Source organism: Drosophila montana, unplaced genomic scaffold, assembly GCF_035044405.1.
Source record: "Drosophila montana isolate Dmon_TW-CO22-7 unplaced genomic scaffold, ASM3504440v1 contig_3438_1, whole genome shotgun sequence".
NCBI classification, from domain to species: domain Eukaryota; kingdom Metazoa; phylum Arthropoda; class Insecta; order Diptera; family Drosophilidae; genus Drosophila; species Drosophila montana.
Genome location: NW_026998322.1, coordinates 107341 through 124050, shown reverse-complemented (window position 1 = coordinate 124050; position 16710 = coordinate 107341). Strand labels below are relative to the sequence as shown.

The 16710-nt window shown below is 50.0% G+C and overlaps 4 protein-coding genes across 4 annotated transcripts; 2 read left to right on the top strand and 2 right to left on the bottom strand.

Annotated features, from left to right (window-relative positions):
• The first annotated feature begins 2 nt into the window (after positions 1-2).
• Positions 3-3783, top strand: Cdc27 (cell division cycle protein 27). The gene is made up of 3 exons (XM_064691299.1): positions 3-597; positions 692-767; positions 839-3783. The coding sequence occupies exons 1-3, from the start codon at positions 574-576 to the stop codon at positions 3511-3513; spliced, it is 2775 nt and encodes a 924-aa protein (XP_064547369.1). The 5' UTR covers positions 3-573; the 3' UTR covers positions 3514-3783.
• Positions 3784-3961: 178 nt separating this feature from the next.
• On the bottom strand, positions 3962-5345 carry mei-P22 (meiotic P22). Its single transcript, XM_064691239.1, has 3 exons — positions 4643-5345; positions 4072-4456; positions 3962-3977 (listed from the first exon to the last, which is right to left on the bottom strand). The coding sequence occupies exons 1-3, from the start codon at positions 5343-5345 to the stop codon at positions 3962-3964; spliced, it is 1104 nt and encodes a 367-aa protein (XP_064547309.1).
• A 160-nt stretch (positions 5346-5505) lies between these two features.
• pall (pallbearer) lies at positions 5506-6845 on the top strand. The gene is made up of 3 exons (XM_064691311.1): positions 5506-5688; positions 5761-5888; positions 5950-6845. Exons 1-3 carry the CDS (start codon positions 5605-5607, stop codon positions 6758-6760), a joined length of 1023 nt encoding a protein of 340 aa, XP_064547381.1. The 5' UTR covers positions 5506-5604; the 3' UTR covers positions 6761-6845.
• A 141-nt stretch (positions 6846-6986) lies between these two features.
• Positions 6987-16410, bottom strand: Jarid2 (Jumonji, AT rich interactive domain 2). Its single transcript, XM_064691295.1, has 4 exons — positions 15841-16410; positions 8537-15224; positions 8318-8476; positions 6987-8255 (listed from the first exon to the last, which is right to left on the bottom strand). Exons 1-4 carry the CDS (start codon positions 15957-15959, stop codon positions 7944-7946), a joined length of 7278 nt encoding a protein of 2425 aa, XP_064547365.1. The 5' UTR covers positions 15960-16410; the 3' UTR covers positions 6987-7943.
• Between the last annotated feature and the right edge of the window lie 300 nt (positions 16411-16710).

Here is a 16710-nt window from a genome sequence, read left to right as displayed (position 1 = left end):
ACGGAAATAATTCGACAAATTTTAGTTTTTAATGCAAACGGAAAGGCTATAAATTTCGCCTTTGGATGATATATATAACTCTCTTTAGTGTAAAACAGTCGATTTTGTAATGTTTGAGTGTGCGTGTGTGCGGGAAAGCTAATGCAAAGGCCTTGAAAATTGTTACGAAAATTGACTGACGCACGGAGTGCTGAGGTACGTGCTAAAAGAAGAAGAGAAGCCTCGCCAGCGCAATATCAGAAGTGGTGGTCAGGGAACAGCAGCAGCACACCGCAGCACACCCCGCATTAAAGTTACACACACACGACACTCTTTTTTCATTCGATTGCTGGAAAATTGCACAGCGTGCGGAGTCACTGCAGCATGATCCATTGCATGTATTTAGTTTACGTATGTGAAGCATAAAAAGGCCCCCCAGCAAACTGATACTGAAACCGAAACCGGATTAAAAGTGCAGCTCGAACAGCACCGATTGTAACTAGGGCGCCCCAGCTAAGTGAAAAGCTTGTGGCGTCGTGGCGTCGGAGCGGATACAGAGAGTTTCGAGACAGTTTGACATAAAATTCAAAAATCATGATGATACAAGAGCCCGTGCAGGTAAATCGATAGCAATCGAATAAAAAAAAAAAAACAATTTCTTTTATCAAAATATACATAAATATATTTCAATCTACTGTTCTTATCCGTATAGGCCGCCATATGGCACTGCCTCAACCACTACGATCATAAGGATGCTGTTTTTCTCGCGGAGCGCCTCTGCTCAGAAGGTTAGTAAAACCTTCACTTTATACATACACATAACATATGTACATATACTTAATTCGTCTTGTCCATGCAGTGGAAAGCGACGAGACAATATTTTTGTTGGCCACCAGCTATTATCGTTCAAATCGATTGGATCAGGCCTATTGGCTGCTCCTGGAGAAGTCGCGCCGCTCGCCGCAATGCCGCTACTTGCAGGCGAAATGCGCGTACGAGCTGAAGAAATATGCGGAAGCAGAAAGTGCTCTGATTTCCAGTGGTTTTGTGGACAACAAACATTTTGATGAGGTGCAGCGCGAATTTGGCGAAATCGCCTGCTTTGCCTATCAATTAATGGCGCAGATCTGTATGCGAACGGAGCGCCAGAAGCTAGCGGTGAACGCGCTGCGTCGTGCACTTAAACTGAACCCGTTTATGTGGCATGCGTTTGCCGATCTGTGCCTGCTGGGCCAGGAGACGGATACAGCGGCAATATTCCAAATTCAAAGCACTGATGTGTTCAACACTTGCCAGGGCAGCAGCGCCAATGCCAATTCCATGGTGCTGTTCGGCGGCAGCGCTGTTAACGAGCAGCAACAGCAGCTGGAAAATCTGCTGCTTAACAATGTAAGCAATAACTCCAATTATATACTAAGCACCCCAGTGGAGCAGCAGCAGCAACATCAGCACCAGCTGCAGCAGCAGCAGAATAACAACAGCAGCTTGGCCACTCTACAGAATCTGATGACGCCAAACAACAACATCAACAACAACAACAATAACAATCTCAATAGCTCCATTACCATGCTGCGTGGCGGCGTGCAACAGCAGAACACCAACACCAACTCGAGCATGATGCTACTAGAGGACACACCCATGGGTTATGCAGCGCATGATGCGCCCGCACAGCAGCAGCAGCCGCAGCATCAACATCAATTGTATGATGCCAACAATGGCACACCGTTTCGAAAGCAATTCAAATATCTGTCTGCAATATCGCCGTTAACGCCCAGCTTTGGCATTATGCCGCTGACTAGTCCCTGCGATGGCGGCTCAGCTGTATTGCAGGCAAATTTAAACATGTCCGCATATTCGCCGTTGCCACAAATGCTGGTCGAGGTCAATCAAGAGCCAAAAATCATTGGGAAAAAATTTAAGACGCATGTGGGCGGACTCATCAATCGTCAGGAGAAAAGTAAACCCGCCGTTTTTACGCAGGCTGGCAACATAACTCCCCGCACGCCAAACAACGTTGTTGGCAATGGACCCCCGAATCCCAATGCGGCAGTGCGTCGCAGTTCGCGTCTGTTCAGCAATTCGGCGTACTCTGTCAAGGAGAACAACAAATCGCCGAATATAACGAACAATAACAAATTTGTACAGCCGCGATCGCCACCACGCAAAACCAAATCGTCACGCATGACCAAAATCTGTTTAAACAACGAGCTAATTGAGGAGAAGACGCATCACCATCTCGCCGAGAAGCTGAGCGAAAAGCAGTCGCGCAAGGAAAAGGAAAAAGTGGAAACAATCACATCGGGGGCAACAGCCGGCGGAAACAGTCAATCATCAATCAATAATCGCAGCGCCGAAGAAGCCAAAGTCCTGCTAAACAACAGCCTCAACAATGCCCAGACGCTGGCGCATCAACTGCTGAGCATGAAAAAGCAATCGGCGGACGGACTAATGCTGCTGCTGCGCGACCTCGCCGAGGGCTATAAGCTATTGTCGGCGTTTCAATGCAAAGCGGCCATTATGCATCTGGAGGGGACGATACCAAAGCATCATTTAAGCTCCAGTTGGGTGCAGTCGCTGATTGGCATGTGCCGCTACGAGCTGCGCGACTATGAGGCCGCCGTGCTTATATTTAAGAGGATACACGAAACGGAGCCGTGTCGCCTGGATTACATGGAAATCTATTCCACATCGTTGTGGCACTTGCAAAAGGAGGTCGCGCTCTCGGCGCTCGCCCAGGACCTCATCGCTCAGGATAAGCGCAGTCCGGTGACGTGGTGTGTGGCCGGCAATTGTTTCTCGCTGCACAAGGAGCACGAAACGGCAATTAAGTTCTTTAAGCGTGCCGTTCAAGTAGATCCCGACTTTGTGTACAGTTATACGCTCCTGGGACACGAGCTGGTACTTACCGAGGAGTTCGACAAGGCGATGGACTATTTTCGGGCAGCTGTCGTGCGCGATCCACGGCATTATAATGCCTGGTTCGGCATTGGCACCATTTATTCCAAGCAGGAAAAATACGAGCTGGCCGAGCTGCACTATGTGAAAGCGCTGAAAATCAACACACAGAACTCGGTCATCCTGGTGCACATCGGGGCAATGCAGTTCTTCATGCAGAAAAAGGATCTGGCCCTGCAAACGCTTAATACTGCAGCTACGATAGATCCGAAAAATCCGTTGGCGCGTTTTCATCGAGGCTCCATATATTTCTCGCTGGGCAAATACCAGGAGGCGTTGCGCGAACTGGAGGAGCTCAAGGAGATTGTGCCAAAGGAGTCGGTCGTGTTTTATCTAATTGGTAAAATACACAAGACGCTGGGCAACATGGATCTGGCATTGATGCATTTCAGTTGGGCCACCGATCTGGATCCTAAGGGCGCAAATAATCAAATTAAAGATGCCTTCGATTCAATGGCGCATCCCAATTGCTGTCCACCCAATGACAATGCCCTGGATGTGGACTTTGATCCAACATCGGAGCGTTCCGATGACTCAACGCAGGCGCAGCAGGATGTTAGCTACGACAGCGACTACTAGAAAATGTCTCCAAGTCTGAGTGCTTGTATATATAATTACATAATTAATACACATATTTGAAAGAGAAAACAAAAACCAATTATGAATTATATTGAAGTTTAGATAACGTTTAGCATTAGGTTATTTATAACAAACAAACAAAATAAGATGAAGAAGGTTTAAACAATTCTCTGTCTCTGTGCACTCTGAAACTCTTAGGCAAACAAAAACAAGATTAATATACATTATATACCAATTACCAACTAAATTATACAAAATACAAAATTTAAATGATTGCTTAAGTTTAAAAACAAACTAAAAATTCGAAAAAGGATATGTGAATCTTCGAATGCAGCGCATAGTGGCGCCGCCTAGCGGCGATGCTGTCTTGACGCTGATCAAATGCAAATATCGATATCAGTTAGAGATGTGCAACTCGCTGTAAATCATAATGCAACCGTTTAAACCGCTAGACTGCGCCAAAGCTGTTCCACAAGATAAAAGCAATAGAATAATATACAAATTAACCTTAATTAAGATTTTGTTGTACGTTTATATGAACACGGCTTTTTAGCCAACTCAGTCTCTTCCTCGCTGGATGAATTGACGCTTATCAACTCGAGCGACTCCTGGGCCAATTGCTGCAGTTGCTCCAGGCTAAGGCGCTGCGTTAGCTCCAAGACTGAGCGCAGCCGTCCTACCTCTACGCCCAGCATGAATGCTATAGCGGGCAGATGAGCTTCGTGCAGCCGATATATCCGTGGCGTCGCAATATTTAGTACATCTCGTAGTATCTTGGTGCCAAACACTTCGGCAAGCGATTCACTCAGCGATGGCGTCTTGGAGCCCAAAGATTCTGCATTTGGTGGCGACGGGGAATACATTTCACGGCCCGCAATTGGCGTACGAGACATTTCACCTGATTCGTTGGCAGGTGTTCCACAGCTTACACGTTGCAATTCGTCTGGAATAATGGTTCCGGTAATATATTTCGGCTCCGTTGGCAACTGATGTATAAAATGTGCAGGATAACGTTCCGGCAACAGAGTCTGAGTCAAGTTCATACACTGATAAGATAATGTTTGAGTGCTGCTGCTGATCAATGTGGATGCTCTGTTAGCTGTTGGGATGACAGAGGCTGCCCAATTACTGTTCACCCTTTTCGAATTGGACTCGCCTTTCTCCGGACCGGCATAAGAGGATTCCTGCAGGTAGGAATTGATGTTCTGTGTTTCATAAGGCATATTTAGTTGCATGGGAACAGCTTCAGGCTCTTTTTTAATACGTCTACGCCTATTACCCGACGGAGTAAAGCTTCTGGATTGGCTGCTGGGTGGCAATTCAGCTGGCAATAGCTGCAGCTGGGCACTGTGCTGGGAGTCCAAAGCGAGTTGTGACTGGAGACGCAGTTTACCTGGCAGTGGCTCAGAATGTGTTGTTGTAGCCATTTGAATAGCTTTCGGCTGCTTTTTCGGACGCCCTCGTTTTCTTCTCGTCGGGGTCTGGGAGCGACGCTTCTTCGCCTCGGTATTCTCCGTGTCAGGCGTCGGTGTTTTGCCAGGAGCACGTTTCTTAAAGCTATTTGATGAGATTACACGGTTGGGAGGCAGTTGAGCCAACTGACTGAATTCGTCATCTGTCGCAGTAAACAGTTGAGGTGAGCCGCCGCCAGCTGTAGCATCAGTCAGCAACAGGGAATCTTCCTTGGCAGTTTGCTTCCTTTCACGCAAACGCTGGGAGCGACGCGGCTGCGAGCCAGCCAACTCCTCCGTTTGCAGTGCAATCAAGTATTCCAGCTCCGAGCAATATGTGGGAGCTGGACTTACAATAGGCGTTTCATTTTGCGTAGCCATTGGTTTTTTAATAAAAACCAGTAAAATTTTAAATTAAAAAGACGCTTCAAAAACGCGGCGAAGTTGCCGTTACAGTTAGTTGCCCACACGATGCGTGACATAGCACCCAGCTATTGTGAACGCGCAGCAAGCAGTCTGGCAACGCAGGCAATTTTTGCTTCTTTCTTTCGTTTGTTTTCGCTCTTCATTTGTTGTGCTCACTACCAATATATTTTGGAAGTTTTCCAATTCAATTCTCAAAACAAACTTAAACTGCATAATGCATATCTTAGATCTTCCGGACACTGTGTTAATGGACATATTGGAGCTGCTCACGTACGATGAGGTAGCCAGAAAACGCGAGGTAAAAAATGAAATCGAATGTGTCATCCGGAACCATCTCGAGACGCTTCCATAAACTTTTGTTCGTTTCTAGGTATGCGCTCGCTTCAACTACATCTGCCAACAGGTGCTTAACACGGGCTTCAACAAGGTTGTGCAGGAGCATGCCAAGAACTTCAAACGCATCAAATCCCTGCTGCCACGTCGTGAATCAGAACGGCGGTAACTAAAAATAATCTAAAGAACTGATTGTGGCTGTTGATAACAAGTCTTTATTTCGCAGCAATCACATGCTGGCACGCCACTCGGACATCCTGACGTCCATTGAGACGCGCATTTCAATGCTGACAATGACCTACTCAAAGTTTATACACCTCAACATGTGCTGCTTTATACCCGGTCGCGTACTTGACGAAATCAACAGCATATTAAGGCTGTTGGGCGGCACAACAAAGTCGTTGCGCCCGCACGAAGTGCTGCAGGAACTGCGCGACATCTCCTCCATGGCCATTGAGCACTTCGATGAAAAGATCGCCATCAACTTTAAGACGGCCATCAAGATGAACGAACCCTCCTCCGCGGCCAGCGCTAGGGTCGTTGTCTGTGGCGCCCTTGGCGACATCAGTTTCGATGGCGTGAAGGTCAGCCGATTAAAGAAGGTTCAAGCTCAGCAGCAGCAACAGACGCATTGCCACAATATGCTATGTATGAGCCAAAAGAGCGACACACTGCCGCAGCAGGCACTGCTGCTGGCCAACACACTGCCCGCCAGCAATGCTGGCACCGATGTCAGCCAATGTAATTGCAATCGGGATCGTCTAACCAAGCAGCTGCAGCGACAATGGCAAACACAAAAATTGCTTACGTCGCGTGTGCGCCTGCTTGAGGGATCGCGCAAGGCACAGGAGCGTCGTCTGCAGGAGGCGCTGGGCAGCATTACCGAACTGGCCACCCAAGTATCCGAGTTGAAGCGCCAGCTCGAGGATGTCCTGGCCAAGGGCAAGTCCAGCGCAAACGTAGCAAGTGGCGCTGTGAAGCGCACAACAGCAGTGGCCACCGACTGTTTGCCGCCCACCAAGAAACCAAAGGCTTAGTGCCGTCTCATGTAGGCTGTAGATTGTACTTAGGGGGTTGGCCGTAGGTTAAGCATCTGTACTTTCGAATATTCACACTCATACATACATATATTATAATTAATTACATAAGTATTTCCGATAAAGCAGCTGCCTCTAATAAGGATATATATATATATATATATATGTATATATATTTAATATAAATATATATATATATGTAGTTAAATAAAGTATATTGTGCATCTTGTAATATTTCGAGTTAAGATTTATTGTTGCACTTGTTATTTAAATATTGTATTACAATTTTACAACTATATAAATACATAGAACATCTAAGTTAAAGTTCTTCACATTTATAGCCATTTCCAATTGGAAAATGGACCGACTGCCTTATGGTTGCTTTTTATTGCTATTTTGGTTTGTCAAAATTGTGTGTGTTGAGTGTGTTTATCCGTTTGCTATAGCACTGGTAGATGATATATATGTTTGTATGTGTATATTTAAAATTACATCAAATTGGAACATCTAAAAATTGTAACGCTTTATCAGCTGCAAGATTTGACAGGCGTTTAGGAAGTAATTGCTTTAGTTTAGTTTCGCGTACGGCTCTGGGCCCACATCTATTGCTATTGTAATGCTGTCTAAGACTACGACTCCCGTTCACGTTAGATGTCTATATGTTGCCTATGGTAAGTGTTAATCATATATTATGTATTATGTTGTATAAAAAGGTAGTAGAAATTGCCACTCGTTAGCAGTGTGCTTAAATCTTTGTATTAACCGAGGCGAGCTCTTTGACTTAATCGTAGACTAACTAATTCCTAAGTTGATTTTTTTTAGTATATATATATACATATACAATCAATAACACACAGGATATATATGTTCTCAAGTAATAACAAAAGAAAATGGAAAACAAAATTCATTGCAAACGCGTTACTTAAACATATTAGTTGCTATATATATACACACAAATCGTTGCATATATAATTATGTCTGTATAAACTAGTGAAATTGCAAGCATTGCCACGCTGAAAAACCTACAAATCTATATATATATATACTACAATATTTATAAATACATTTATGCATATGTAGCCGTATGTACAAATATTTTTAAACGCTGCCGTTTAAATTGTTTTGGATCGTTTATCTCCTCATTAATCTTTATTGCGCTGGTTTAGTAGCGACGCCGACGATGCTACTTTTTCTTGACGGCCGCCTTGTGCTGAATCTTCTCCTGGAGCTGGCGTATCAGCTGCTGTATGTCGTCCACATTATACGCATAAATCAGTTTGCATTGCTTGGCTTGAATATTGCCGTTGTTGAGATTTTTTAAAGCATGCTGCAGGCAGTAGACGTTGCCCTCCTCGGTGCGCACCATCGATATATACAGATTTGCGCGGCACAGATCGCATTCGCTCTCGATTGATTTGTGAGGCGGCTGCTGCTGCTTTTTCGCTTTTTGGCCCTTCTCCGCCTGCACCTTTTCGGTGGATGTGACGCCAGCGGCCTAAAAAAAAATCATGTTTTATTAGGACGGACTGATTTGGCGTGCTCTTCATGGGAACATACTCTGAGCTGCTCGCGTGCCGCCGATTCCTTCTCGCAGACCTCGTTTAGCATGGGCAGCATCTGCTGTAATGTGTCCGAATTGACGCGCTGATCATAGCCCAAGGCGAAGAGCAGCTGCTCCAAAGAGAACATGGCCGGTTCGCAGCTCTCATGAATGTCCTGCAATGGTAAGCCTTAGTTCAAATGGCTGCTAAGCAACTAACAAGGCCAAAAACTCACCCTGAAATCATCTTTGGCCAAATCCAGCCACGACATGGTAGCGAAATAAACGCTCTCCGAGACAACATAGCCCGTGGCCAGGCTGGAGGTATAGGCGCGCGGAAAGACAACAATGAACTCGCCCGGCTTCTGCTCGATGCGGCACAGGGAAACGCCGCGATCGGTCAGCATGTGCGGAGGCACCATCACCGTATCACAGGGCAACCAGATCGTCTTGTTCTGACAGTGCGTCGGTATCAGCGAGGTCAACGCCGAACGGAAATTGGCGCTCTGGTCGTCGGGTATGCCATACCACAGCTTGGAGGCGCCCGTATGCAGATACTCAATCCACGAGAGACCGTGCGGATCACGATACCAACAGCAGGCGGAGAAGAGCATGCCCACATGGAGCGTTGGCACCGTAACGCCCATAACAGGTCCCAGAGAGCGCAGCACAGAACTCGCATTGTTGGTCAGTACTTTAAGGTTCCAGGGATGGCGCGCATAATTCGAGCCCTTTCCCTTCGGCCCCGGACTGGGAAAACCATAGCCCCAGCCGGAGCTATCAATGGACCCGGAATGCACACACACATGACTGTCGCGCACGGCAACATGGCGCCAGAATTCCGCCTCCACTTCATTGACCGTGGGATCGGTGCTCTTGAACCAGAGGGCCATTGTATTGCGCGCTATGCGATAGAATTGGCTGAGCGCCATGCTGCGACCCTTGACAATGCACTCCATGGAAACGCCGTCGATCTCCTCCTCGGACTCCTCATCCTCGTCCGTGGACACATCGTCCTCCTCGTTCGAAACGCTCTCGGTGCTATTCACAAAACGATCCGCATTGCGGCGGGCGCGTGCCTCACGCTTAGCCCAGTCCGCTTCGACTTCGTCAAAGAGCTTCTGTCTTTCCGCCGGGGAGAGCGTGTCGTAGGGCAACAAATACTTGCAGTAGATGTCATCCAGTTTGGTCACCCGATCCTGTGCCAGTTTCGGTATGCACATCTCTTCGGCCACGCGCGCCCACTTCTTCTTCTCGATGACCTCTTTGAGGCCGCCGAGCTCCTGCACCGTGTGATACAGACGCGGCAGATCCACCTCCATACCGCCAATCCAGGGTGCATGATTCATCACAATGCTCTGCGTGGCCAAATACTTTTTGATTGCGCTCAGCTCCTTGGCACTGGGTCCCCAGCGATGCAGCATCTTGTGCACGTATTGGTTGTACGCCGTGAAGCGCATCTCGTCCGAGATGCGGCATTCGGGCTTGAAGCTGGCCGGCGGTATGATCTTGCAGATGCCAAATCTGGCTGCAATGGGCGTGATCCGCTCAATGAACTCGATGGGATCGGCAAACTCCTTTTCGGTGGGCTTAAATATGGGCGCCTCGACCATCTGCGTGGGATCATCGTGTCGCGGGAATGCCGTGTTATTGGCCATCTTAATTGGCGTATCGTCTTTGTACTTCTTGGCCAGGGCGTTCGTCGCAGCCGCTGCTGCAGCAGCTGTACGCGACTTGCCGGAGCCGGAGAAGAGCGACGAATTGGAATTGACGCGCACCAGGCCACCAGCTGCCGCCGTCGCTGCCGCCGCCGCCGCAGCTGCTGCTGCCGAGGTGCTGGCTTTTAGACTGTTGCCGGCGGTTGCAGAAGCAGCTGAATCATTCGCCGCATTCAGCAGCGTTTTGACCAGCTCATTGTCCGGCATCGGCTTGGCGGAGTTCGTGTCCATTTGCGCCTTCGTGACCAGCGTCGCCTGCATGACCACCTTCTGGTTGGGCCCATCGGGTCCCTCGCGTCCCAGCTTGACGGCTACGCCTTGAATGCCACCCTCGCCGCCGCCGCTGGCTCCCTGCAGCAGTGGTATATAGAAGGTGGCGCCCTCTGCGTCCGAATCTCCGCCAGCGCTAGCAGCTGTTTTTGCTGCTGCTGCAGCGGCTGCTGTTGCCTGTTGTTGCTGTTGTTGTTGTTGTTGTTGTTGTTGCTGCTGTTGTTGTTGTTGCTGTTGCTTTTTGCGCGCTGCTGCGGCTGCTGCCTTGGGCTTCTCCAGCTTATCCGTGGGACTGAGCGTCAGTTGAACCGCCGTCGCTGCCGCTGTTGCAGCTGCGCGTTTCTTTGTGGGCGAACGCTCGCTGAGCGCAGGCGGCGGCGCCGCCGACTCGTTGTCCGCGTTGCGACGTCGATTTGTTGCTTTGCCCGCAGCAGTTGCGGCTGCTTCCTCATCCTTGCCGAAGGCATACACGGAAGTCTTTTCGGCCGCTTTGCCCGACTGCTGCTGTTTGTTGTCCTGCGCCTGCGTTTGGGCTTTGCCCTTGCTCTGGCTCTGATAGACGGGCGTGCGCTTCGCCGGCGTTGTCGGTCCTGTTGCCGGCGTGTTGTTGCTGCTGCTGCTGTTGGTGGGCGGCGGCGTGGACAGTTTTGATGCAGCCGCAGCTGCAGCCGCATTTGCCTGCTTCTTGTTGGCCGCCTTCTGTTTGCTCGGCGGCGGAGGAGTTGGGGTGGCGCTTGGCGTTGAAGTCGCCGCAGAGCTGCGTTTGCTGCCCGCAGTAGCTGTTGCTGCCGCCGCCTTGACGCTATTGCTGGCTGCATTCTTGAGCTTCTTCTCGCTAAGCTTCTTCTCGCCAGCAGTAGCTGGCTCCAGCTGTGTTTTCTGCGTCAGATTCACGGGCGTCACGCACTTGTCAAAGTCCAGCGTGTCCGGGTCCGTTTCCGTCTCCTTGCGATTGCACGCAGCTGTGGCAGCTGCTGCCGCTGTGCTAACCAGCACCGGGGTGGCCTTTAGCGATGGGCCCTTGGCTGACCAGGCGCTCTCGCTTTTGCCCAGCTCGCCGCGCGTGTTCTTCGAGGAGCTGCTGAAGCTGGTGCTCTCCTTGTCGTCGCGCGTGGGACCTGGCGGCGTTTGCGCCTGCTGCGGACGCAGGCTGTCATCGTAGTCATCGTCTAGATCATCCTGGATCTCGTCCGGATTCGAGCTGCACTCGATAAGCCACTTTTGTATCTGCTCGTGCGTCATATTCACCTTGGCCTTGCGCCGCTCCTTGCTGGTCAGCTGATCGCCAAAGTAGCCCTCGGTGGGCACCACCGGACCCAGCACCGGTTTGTGTATGGAACCGCATTTGCCCAGCGTGCACTTGGTGTTGTCCGGGCCGGAGCTCTGCGCCAGACTAACGCTGGCTATGCCAAAGATTTTGCCCGACTCCTCCTTGCTGGGCATGAGCGTCGCCTGGGCCAAGATACTGCCAATTTCATCTTTAAGTGGATCTGCATTGTTGTTGTTGTTGTTGCTGCTGCCGCCGTTGTTGTTATTGTTGCTGCTGCTGCTGGGCTGAGTTGCAGGCGTTGCTGTGGGCGTGGTTGGCGCCCCTGGCGACACCTGCTGCTGCTGCTGTTGTTGTTGTTGCTGCTGTGCGGCGGCAGCTGCTGCTGCTGATGTGGATGCCACAGCCGTCGGCGTTGCAGTCAGACTGAGATTAAGACTTTGACTTTGACTTTGACTAACTGCAACACTTTTTGGGGCAGCTGCCACGGGCGTCGTCAGGCTGTTGAGCGTGCCACGCGCGGCTGTCGGCGCCGCAAAACTGTTGTTGCCAAGCAGATTGCTGTTGCCCGTCGAACTGCTGTTGCTGTTGTTGATGTTCATGTTCATGTTGATGTTGTTGGCGCGCGGCAAAACGCTGCTGCGCTCGTATTTGGGCGTTAAGAAGTTGGGATTTATTTTGGGACATTGATAGGCTTCGATGGGCGGCGGATAGGTTGTGGGCGGCGTCTGATATTTGAGTGGAGATGTCACTGTGCCCGCTGTGGCCAGCGTTGTCGTCGCCTGCTGCTGCTGCGGCGTCTTGTTGCCCACAGCTGCCGCAGCAGCCGCTGCTGCAACGGCACTAAATGTGGGCGGCCGGACATAGGGTGTGTGATAGTGCGGCGATGCTTGCGGCAAATAGGACGAGGTCTTGGCAAAGCCCACAGCGCCCGCGCCAGCTCCAGCGCCTGGCAGCGCATACGTGGCGGGCACATTGAGTATCTTCGACGTGGGCACCGGCGACTTCTTTTCCATGGCCTTCAAGGTGGCTGCGGCGGATGCGTAGCTGGGCGGCGATATGGAGTACGGCATGTGCTTGGCGGTCAGCGGCAACATGGTCAGATGCGTGCTGCTCGACAGGCTGTTGTTGGGCGTGGCACTAGGCGTGGCACTGGGCGTGGCGCTCAGCTGTGGTTTGACAATTGTTGTCGTTGCTGTTGTGGCTGCTGCTGTTGCTGTTGCTGTGGATGCTGCTGCAGATGTTGTTGCTGCTGTTGGAGTTGTTGTTGCAGCTGCTGTTGTTGTTGCTGCTGCATTCTCCGCTTTGCTGCTGCTGCTGCTGGCTTTGGCTGTTGTTGTTGTTTCTGCTGCTGCTGCAGGTGTTGTTGTTGCTGCTGCTGCTGCTGCGGCAGCTGCTGCAGTGGCCGCTGCTGTTGGCACTTTTATGGCCAGCGGCTCATCGTCGGAGTCGCTAAAACTCTTTTCCAGCTTGCGCTTCGTTTCGTTTAGCTCCTCGTTGATTAAAAAATCCTCCTCCGCATCGGAGTCGTCTTTTTGTTGTAGTTGCTGCTGCTGCTGTTGTTGTTGTTGTTGTTGGTTTTTTTGCTGTTCGGACTTGGCTTTTGCCAACGCCAGCGCACCCTTTTTTACCAGCATGCCCTCAATCTGTGGCTTGACGTTTCCCGCTGCTGCTGTCGCTGCTCCTGCTCCAGCTCCACCTTTTGCTTGCTTGGGCGGTCGTCCGCGTCTGGCCGGCGGCGCTGCTGCCGCTGCTGTCGGCTCAGGCGCTGACTGCGACTGCGTCTCGGCAGATGCAGCTGCAGCTGTTGCTTCAGTTGCTGCTGCTGTTGGTTTGTTTGACTTTTTTGAGGCAGGCGCCTCGCTCGTTTTGCCCGTCGCATTTTTCTTCATCTCCTTTTCCATTTTCTCCATTTGCTTGACATTGGGTATGTCCGGAAAGCTGCTCAGCGAGAGATCATCCTCCTCGTCATCGGCCAGCTGCAGCTTGTGTCCAATGATGCCCATGTAGATGGCCGCCGCCTCCTTCGTTTTGCGTGACGGTCGCTGACTCCGCTGCGGACTGGGACTGGCCGAGCGCTCGTTGGCTTTTTGGGCTTTGGCCTGCGCCTGTCGACGCACTGGACGCGCATTGTTGTTGGCCTGCTTTTTTGGCGAGGGCGGTGTTGACTCTGGCTCTGGCTCCGGCTCCTGCTCGTCGTCATCTTCGTCGCCCGGCTGCTCGGCTTTCTTTTTGAGCGCTTTGCCGCGCCTTGCTTTGGGTTGTTCTTCTGCTTTGCTGGCCGCGGCGGGCGTAGCTGCCTTCTCTTCCTCCCGCTGCTGCTTTTTTGCCGATCCGCCAGCTGATTTGCGTCCACGTACGCTGGTTGTGGCTGCTGCTGCTCCTGCTCCTGCAGCTCCGCCCTTTTTGCCACCCTTTTTCAGCTTTATAGCCTTGGCCAGCGGCTGCTCATCATCGGAGCTAAAGTCGAACACATTGAGACCCTTCTGCTGTTCAGAAGCTGCTGCAGCTGTTGCTGTGCCTCCATTTTCCAGCTGCTGCTTGGCCGCGTCTTTGGCATAAATGCTGGAGTTCGTCTTCTCCTTGCCGATCTCGGGCTGTTGTTTCTTGGGCTCTGTCGCTGCAGGTGGTTTCTTCTGCTCCTGCACATCCTTCTCCTTGTCCTGCTGCTCCTTGTCCTGCGGCTCCTGCTTGGGCGGCACCTTGACGGGCTCAAAAAAAGCACGTTGTCGTGTCATGCGCCCGGAAGATTCCGGTGATGGTATAAATATGGGCGATTCACGTTGCCGCACACGCTTCACTGGCCCCTTTTCCTTATCCTTGCCGGCACTGTTGTCCGTGGCAGCTGGTGAATGAGATGCAGCTGCCTTTCTGCTCGCCGCTTGGCTGCGTCCGCGCTTGGCATTCGAATGCGTGGTTTCCGACTTGGAAAGCGTGTCGTCGGCGCCGCCATTACGTGAGCTGGCATCGTGCGCCGAAAAGAATTCGTCATCGTCCTCCTCTTGATCCTCCTCATCCTCTTTGCTGTGGTCAGCTGCATCAGCTTTATCCCGCTTCTGATGCTCGGGCTCATCATCCTTTTCCCTGTTGTTGGCGCGATTCGAACGACGTTTTAATGTCTCTGGACGCCTTGCGCCTCGTCTATTTCCCTCAGCTATCACCTCGGCGCGTTTGCGCACGGCACCCGCCAGCAGCAGAGGCGCCGCCGGCAGCGGCGTCACCGCCTCAACTTTATCACTAGCCGTTTTATCATTCGCCGCCAACTGCTGCACCTGCTGAATCTGCTGCTGCTGCAGTTGCTCAACTGCAACTTTCGCTGTTGCAGTTTTGGCAGGTCTGCCGCGTTTCTTCTTGTTGCTGCTGTTGTTCTTCTTTTTGTTGGCGTCGCTGCTCGGCGGGACCTCGTTTGGTTTGGATTTGCCCTGATTCAAATAGTCCAAGTGGGCTGGAAGCGCAGAGGTGCCGCGGAAGCAGAGAAATGTTAAAAAATCCTGCGGCTTGGGACACTTGTTCGGCAATATCTCAATTGGCGGCTGGTGGCTTTCTGTGGATGTGCTTGGTCCAGACGCTGCCGCTGCAGCTGCCGCGACGCTGGCGGCACTGAATGGGCCCGCAGCGCTGGGCGCGCTCTGTCCTTGCGCGAACTTACGCTGTGCTTGCACCTTCGTTCTGCAATAGATTGGTCGCAAAAACAGGGGACGGGACACAGAAAAGATAAAAGTGTGAGTGAATTTTAATTGCTAGCAGATGCAACTGGATACAAATTATACGCAAAATCAAAAACAAGAAAAACGCATTGAATTTCCCAACACATCACAAACACGCACGCACCCATAAACACACGCACACATGGACACCTGCTCTACCCTAAAGCAAATGCGAATCAGCCCTTTGCCTGCACAACAACAACGCCACGACGCTTGTGCAACAGTGTTGTCCAGTTTGTTTTTAAAGCTAAATTTAGCCTGTTTTTTAAGAGACAATTACAGCTGTTTTGGCTATTTTTTATATATTGTATCAAATTGGGAAGCCTTTACCAACACTAGTTGAATTGGTACATATTAATTATTTTTGGCTTGTTTTAGCTTTTTCGTAACTCTTTAAGTTGACAACACTGTTGCTTATACAATGGAGCGCACCACACTTCACGCAGAGCGCGAGAGTGGGGAGGGCGCTTAACAGTTAAAGTCTGCTGCTGCTGCGTCGTCATCTCTTTATACAATTTACATATATACATATGGAGGTATTTATGATCAAACAGAAAGATAGGGGGGCATAGGCTCACCTTTTAGGCATCTCGGGTGATGACTCTACAGCCACAGTCACCGCCGCCGCCACCGACGATGACGTTGGCGGTGTCTCGGTTTCCTTACGGCGACGCTTGTTGTCTTTTGAGACAACCATTTTGTCGCGAATTTTTCGCGCCTCTTTTTCCCCAATATTTCTCTGACACTGAGAAGTGGGAATGCGCTCGTTAATACACAGTTAATAATAAACTCTTTATTTGGTAGCAATCGCAATTTGTTTTTATCCCCCGTTCTCTGCATTTACATAAACGTACGCAATTGCCAATTTTCCACTGACATTACAAACACTGATTTTGTTGGTGGTGCCTGCACGAAGTTGAAATCATATTTTCGCGTCATATTTTTATTACTTCACCTAGCCGTACGCATTATAATTGTTACACTAAAATATACATTATTGTCTCACTGTTATTGTTATCGTACACATCATAAGTTTACATTTCACTGGCCGCAGAAAAATTTAATTTTTTTACGTTAGATTTTTCATTCTGCTTGCACATAATTTTTTTTCCCCACCGCTTTGCTTTGTGTCCGCCATGACATTAGAGATGAACAAAAACGTTCAAATATCGTTAAATATCCGCAATTTGGCAATCGTAATGCAGCTATGTATGCAGAGAAATAGATGTTTAAAATATGAAATGGGACACAGCTAAATGTCATGTACTTAAAACAGCTTAAAGCTGCGGTAAGACTTAATGTAATTATACCAAAAAAATTTTAGGCATTAGTAAGTCGTTTGTAGTAATTTGCAAAATTTAACATATGTGTTGCATATCGAAATTATCGTCGCCTATAATCGATCTAATGCACATCAAAATATACGTAAGTATCGTATGGTAAAACCT

Bases quoted from the DNA above. Each gene is read 5' to 3' on its own strand.
- Cdc27 (XM_064691299.1), top strand. From the start codon at position 574: ATGATGATACAAGAGCCCGTGCAG. The intron at 598-691 runs GTAAATCGATAG...TTATCCGTATAG, and splicing joins TGATACAAGAGCCCGTGCAG to GCCGCCATATGGCACTGCCT. The intron at 768-838 runs GTTAGTAAAACC...TTGTCCATGCAG, and splicing joins GGAGCGCCTCTGCTCAGAAG to TGGAAAGCGACGAGACAATA.
- mei-P22 (XM_064691239.1), bottom strand. From the start codon at position 5,345: ATGGCTACGCAAAATGAAACGCCTATTGTAAGTCCAGCTCCCACATAT. The intron at 4,457-4,642 runs GTAATTGGGCAG...CCATTATTCCAG, and splicing joins CAATTCGAAAAGGGTGAACA to ACGAATTGCAACGTGTAAGC.
- pall (XM_064691311.1), top strand. From the start codon at position 5,605: ATGCATATCTTAGATCTTCCGGACACTGTGTTAATGGACATATTGGAG. The intron at 5,689-5,760 runs GTAAAAAATGAA...GTTCGTTTCTAG, and splicing joins AGGTAGCCAGAAAACGCGAG to GTATGCGCTCGCTTCAACTA. The intron at 5,889-5,949 runs GTAACTAAAAAT...TTTATTTCGCAG, and splicing joins CGTCGTGAATCAGAACGGCG to CAATCACATGCTGGCACGCC.
- Jarid2 (XM_064691295.1), bottom strand. From the start codon at position 15,959: ATGGTTGTCTCAAAAGACAACAAGCGTCGCCGTAAGGAAACCGAGACA. The intron at 15,225-15,840 runs GTGAGCCTATGC...AATCTATTGCAG, and splicing joins TCACCCGAGATGCCTAAAAG to AACGAAGGTGCAAGCACAGC. The intron at 8,256-8,317 runs GTATGTTCCCAT...ATTTTTTTTTAG, and splicing joins CGGCACGCGAGCAGCTCAGA to GCCGCTGGCGTCACATCCAC.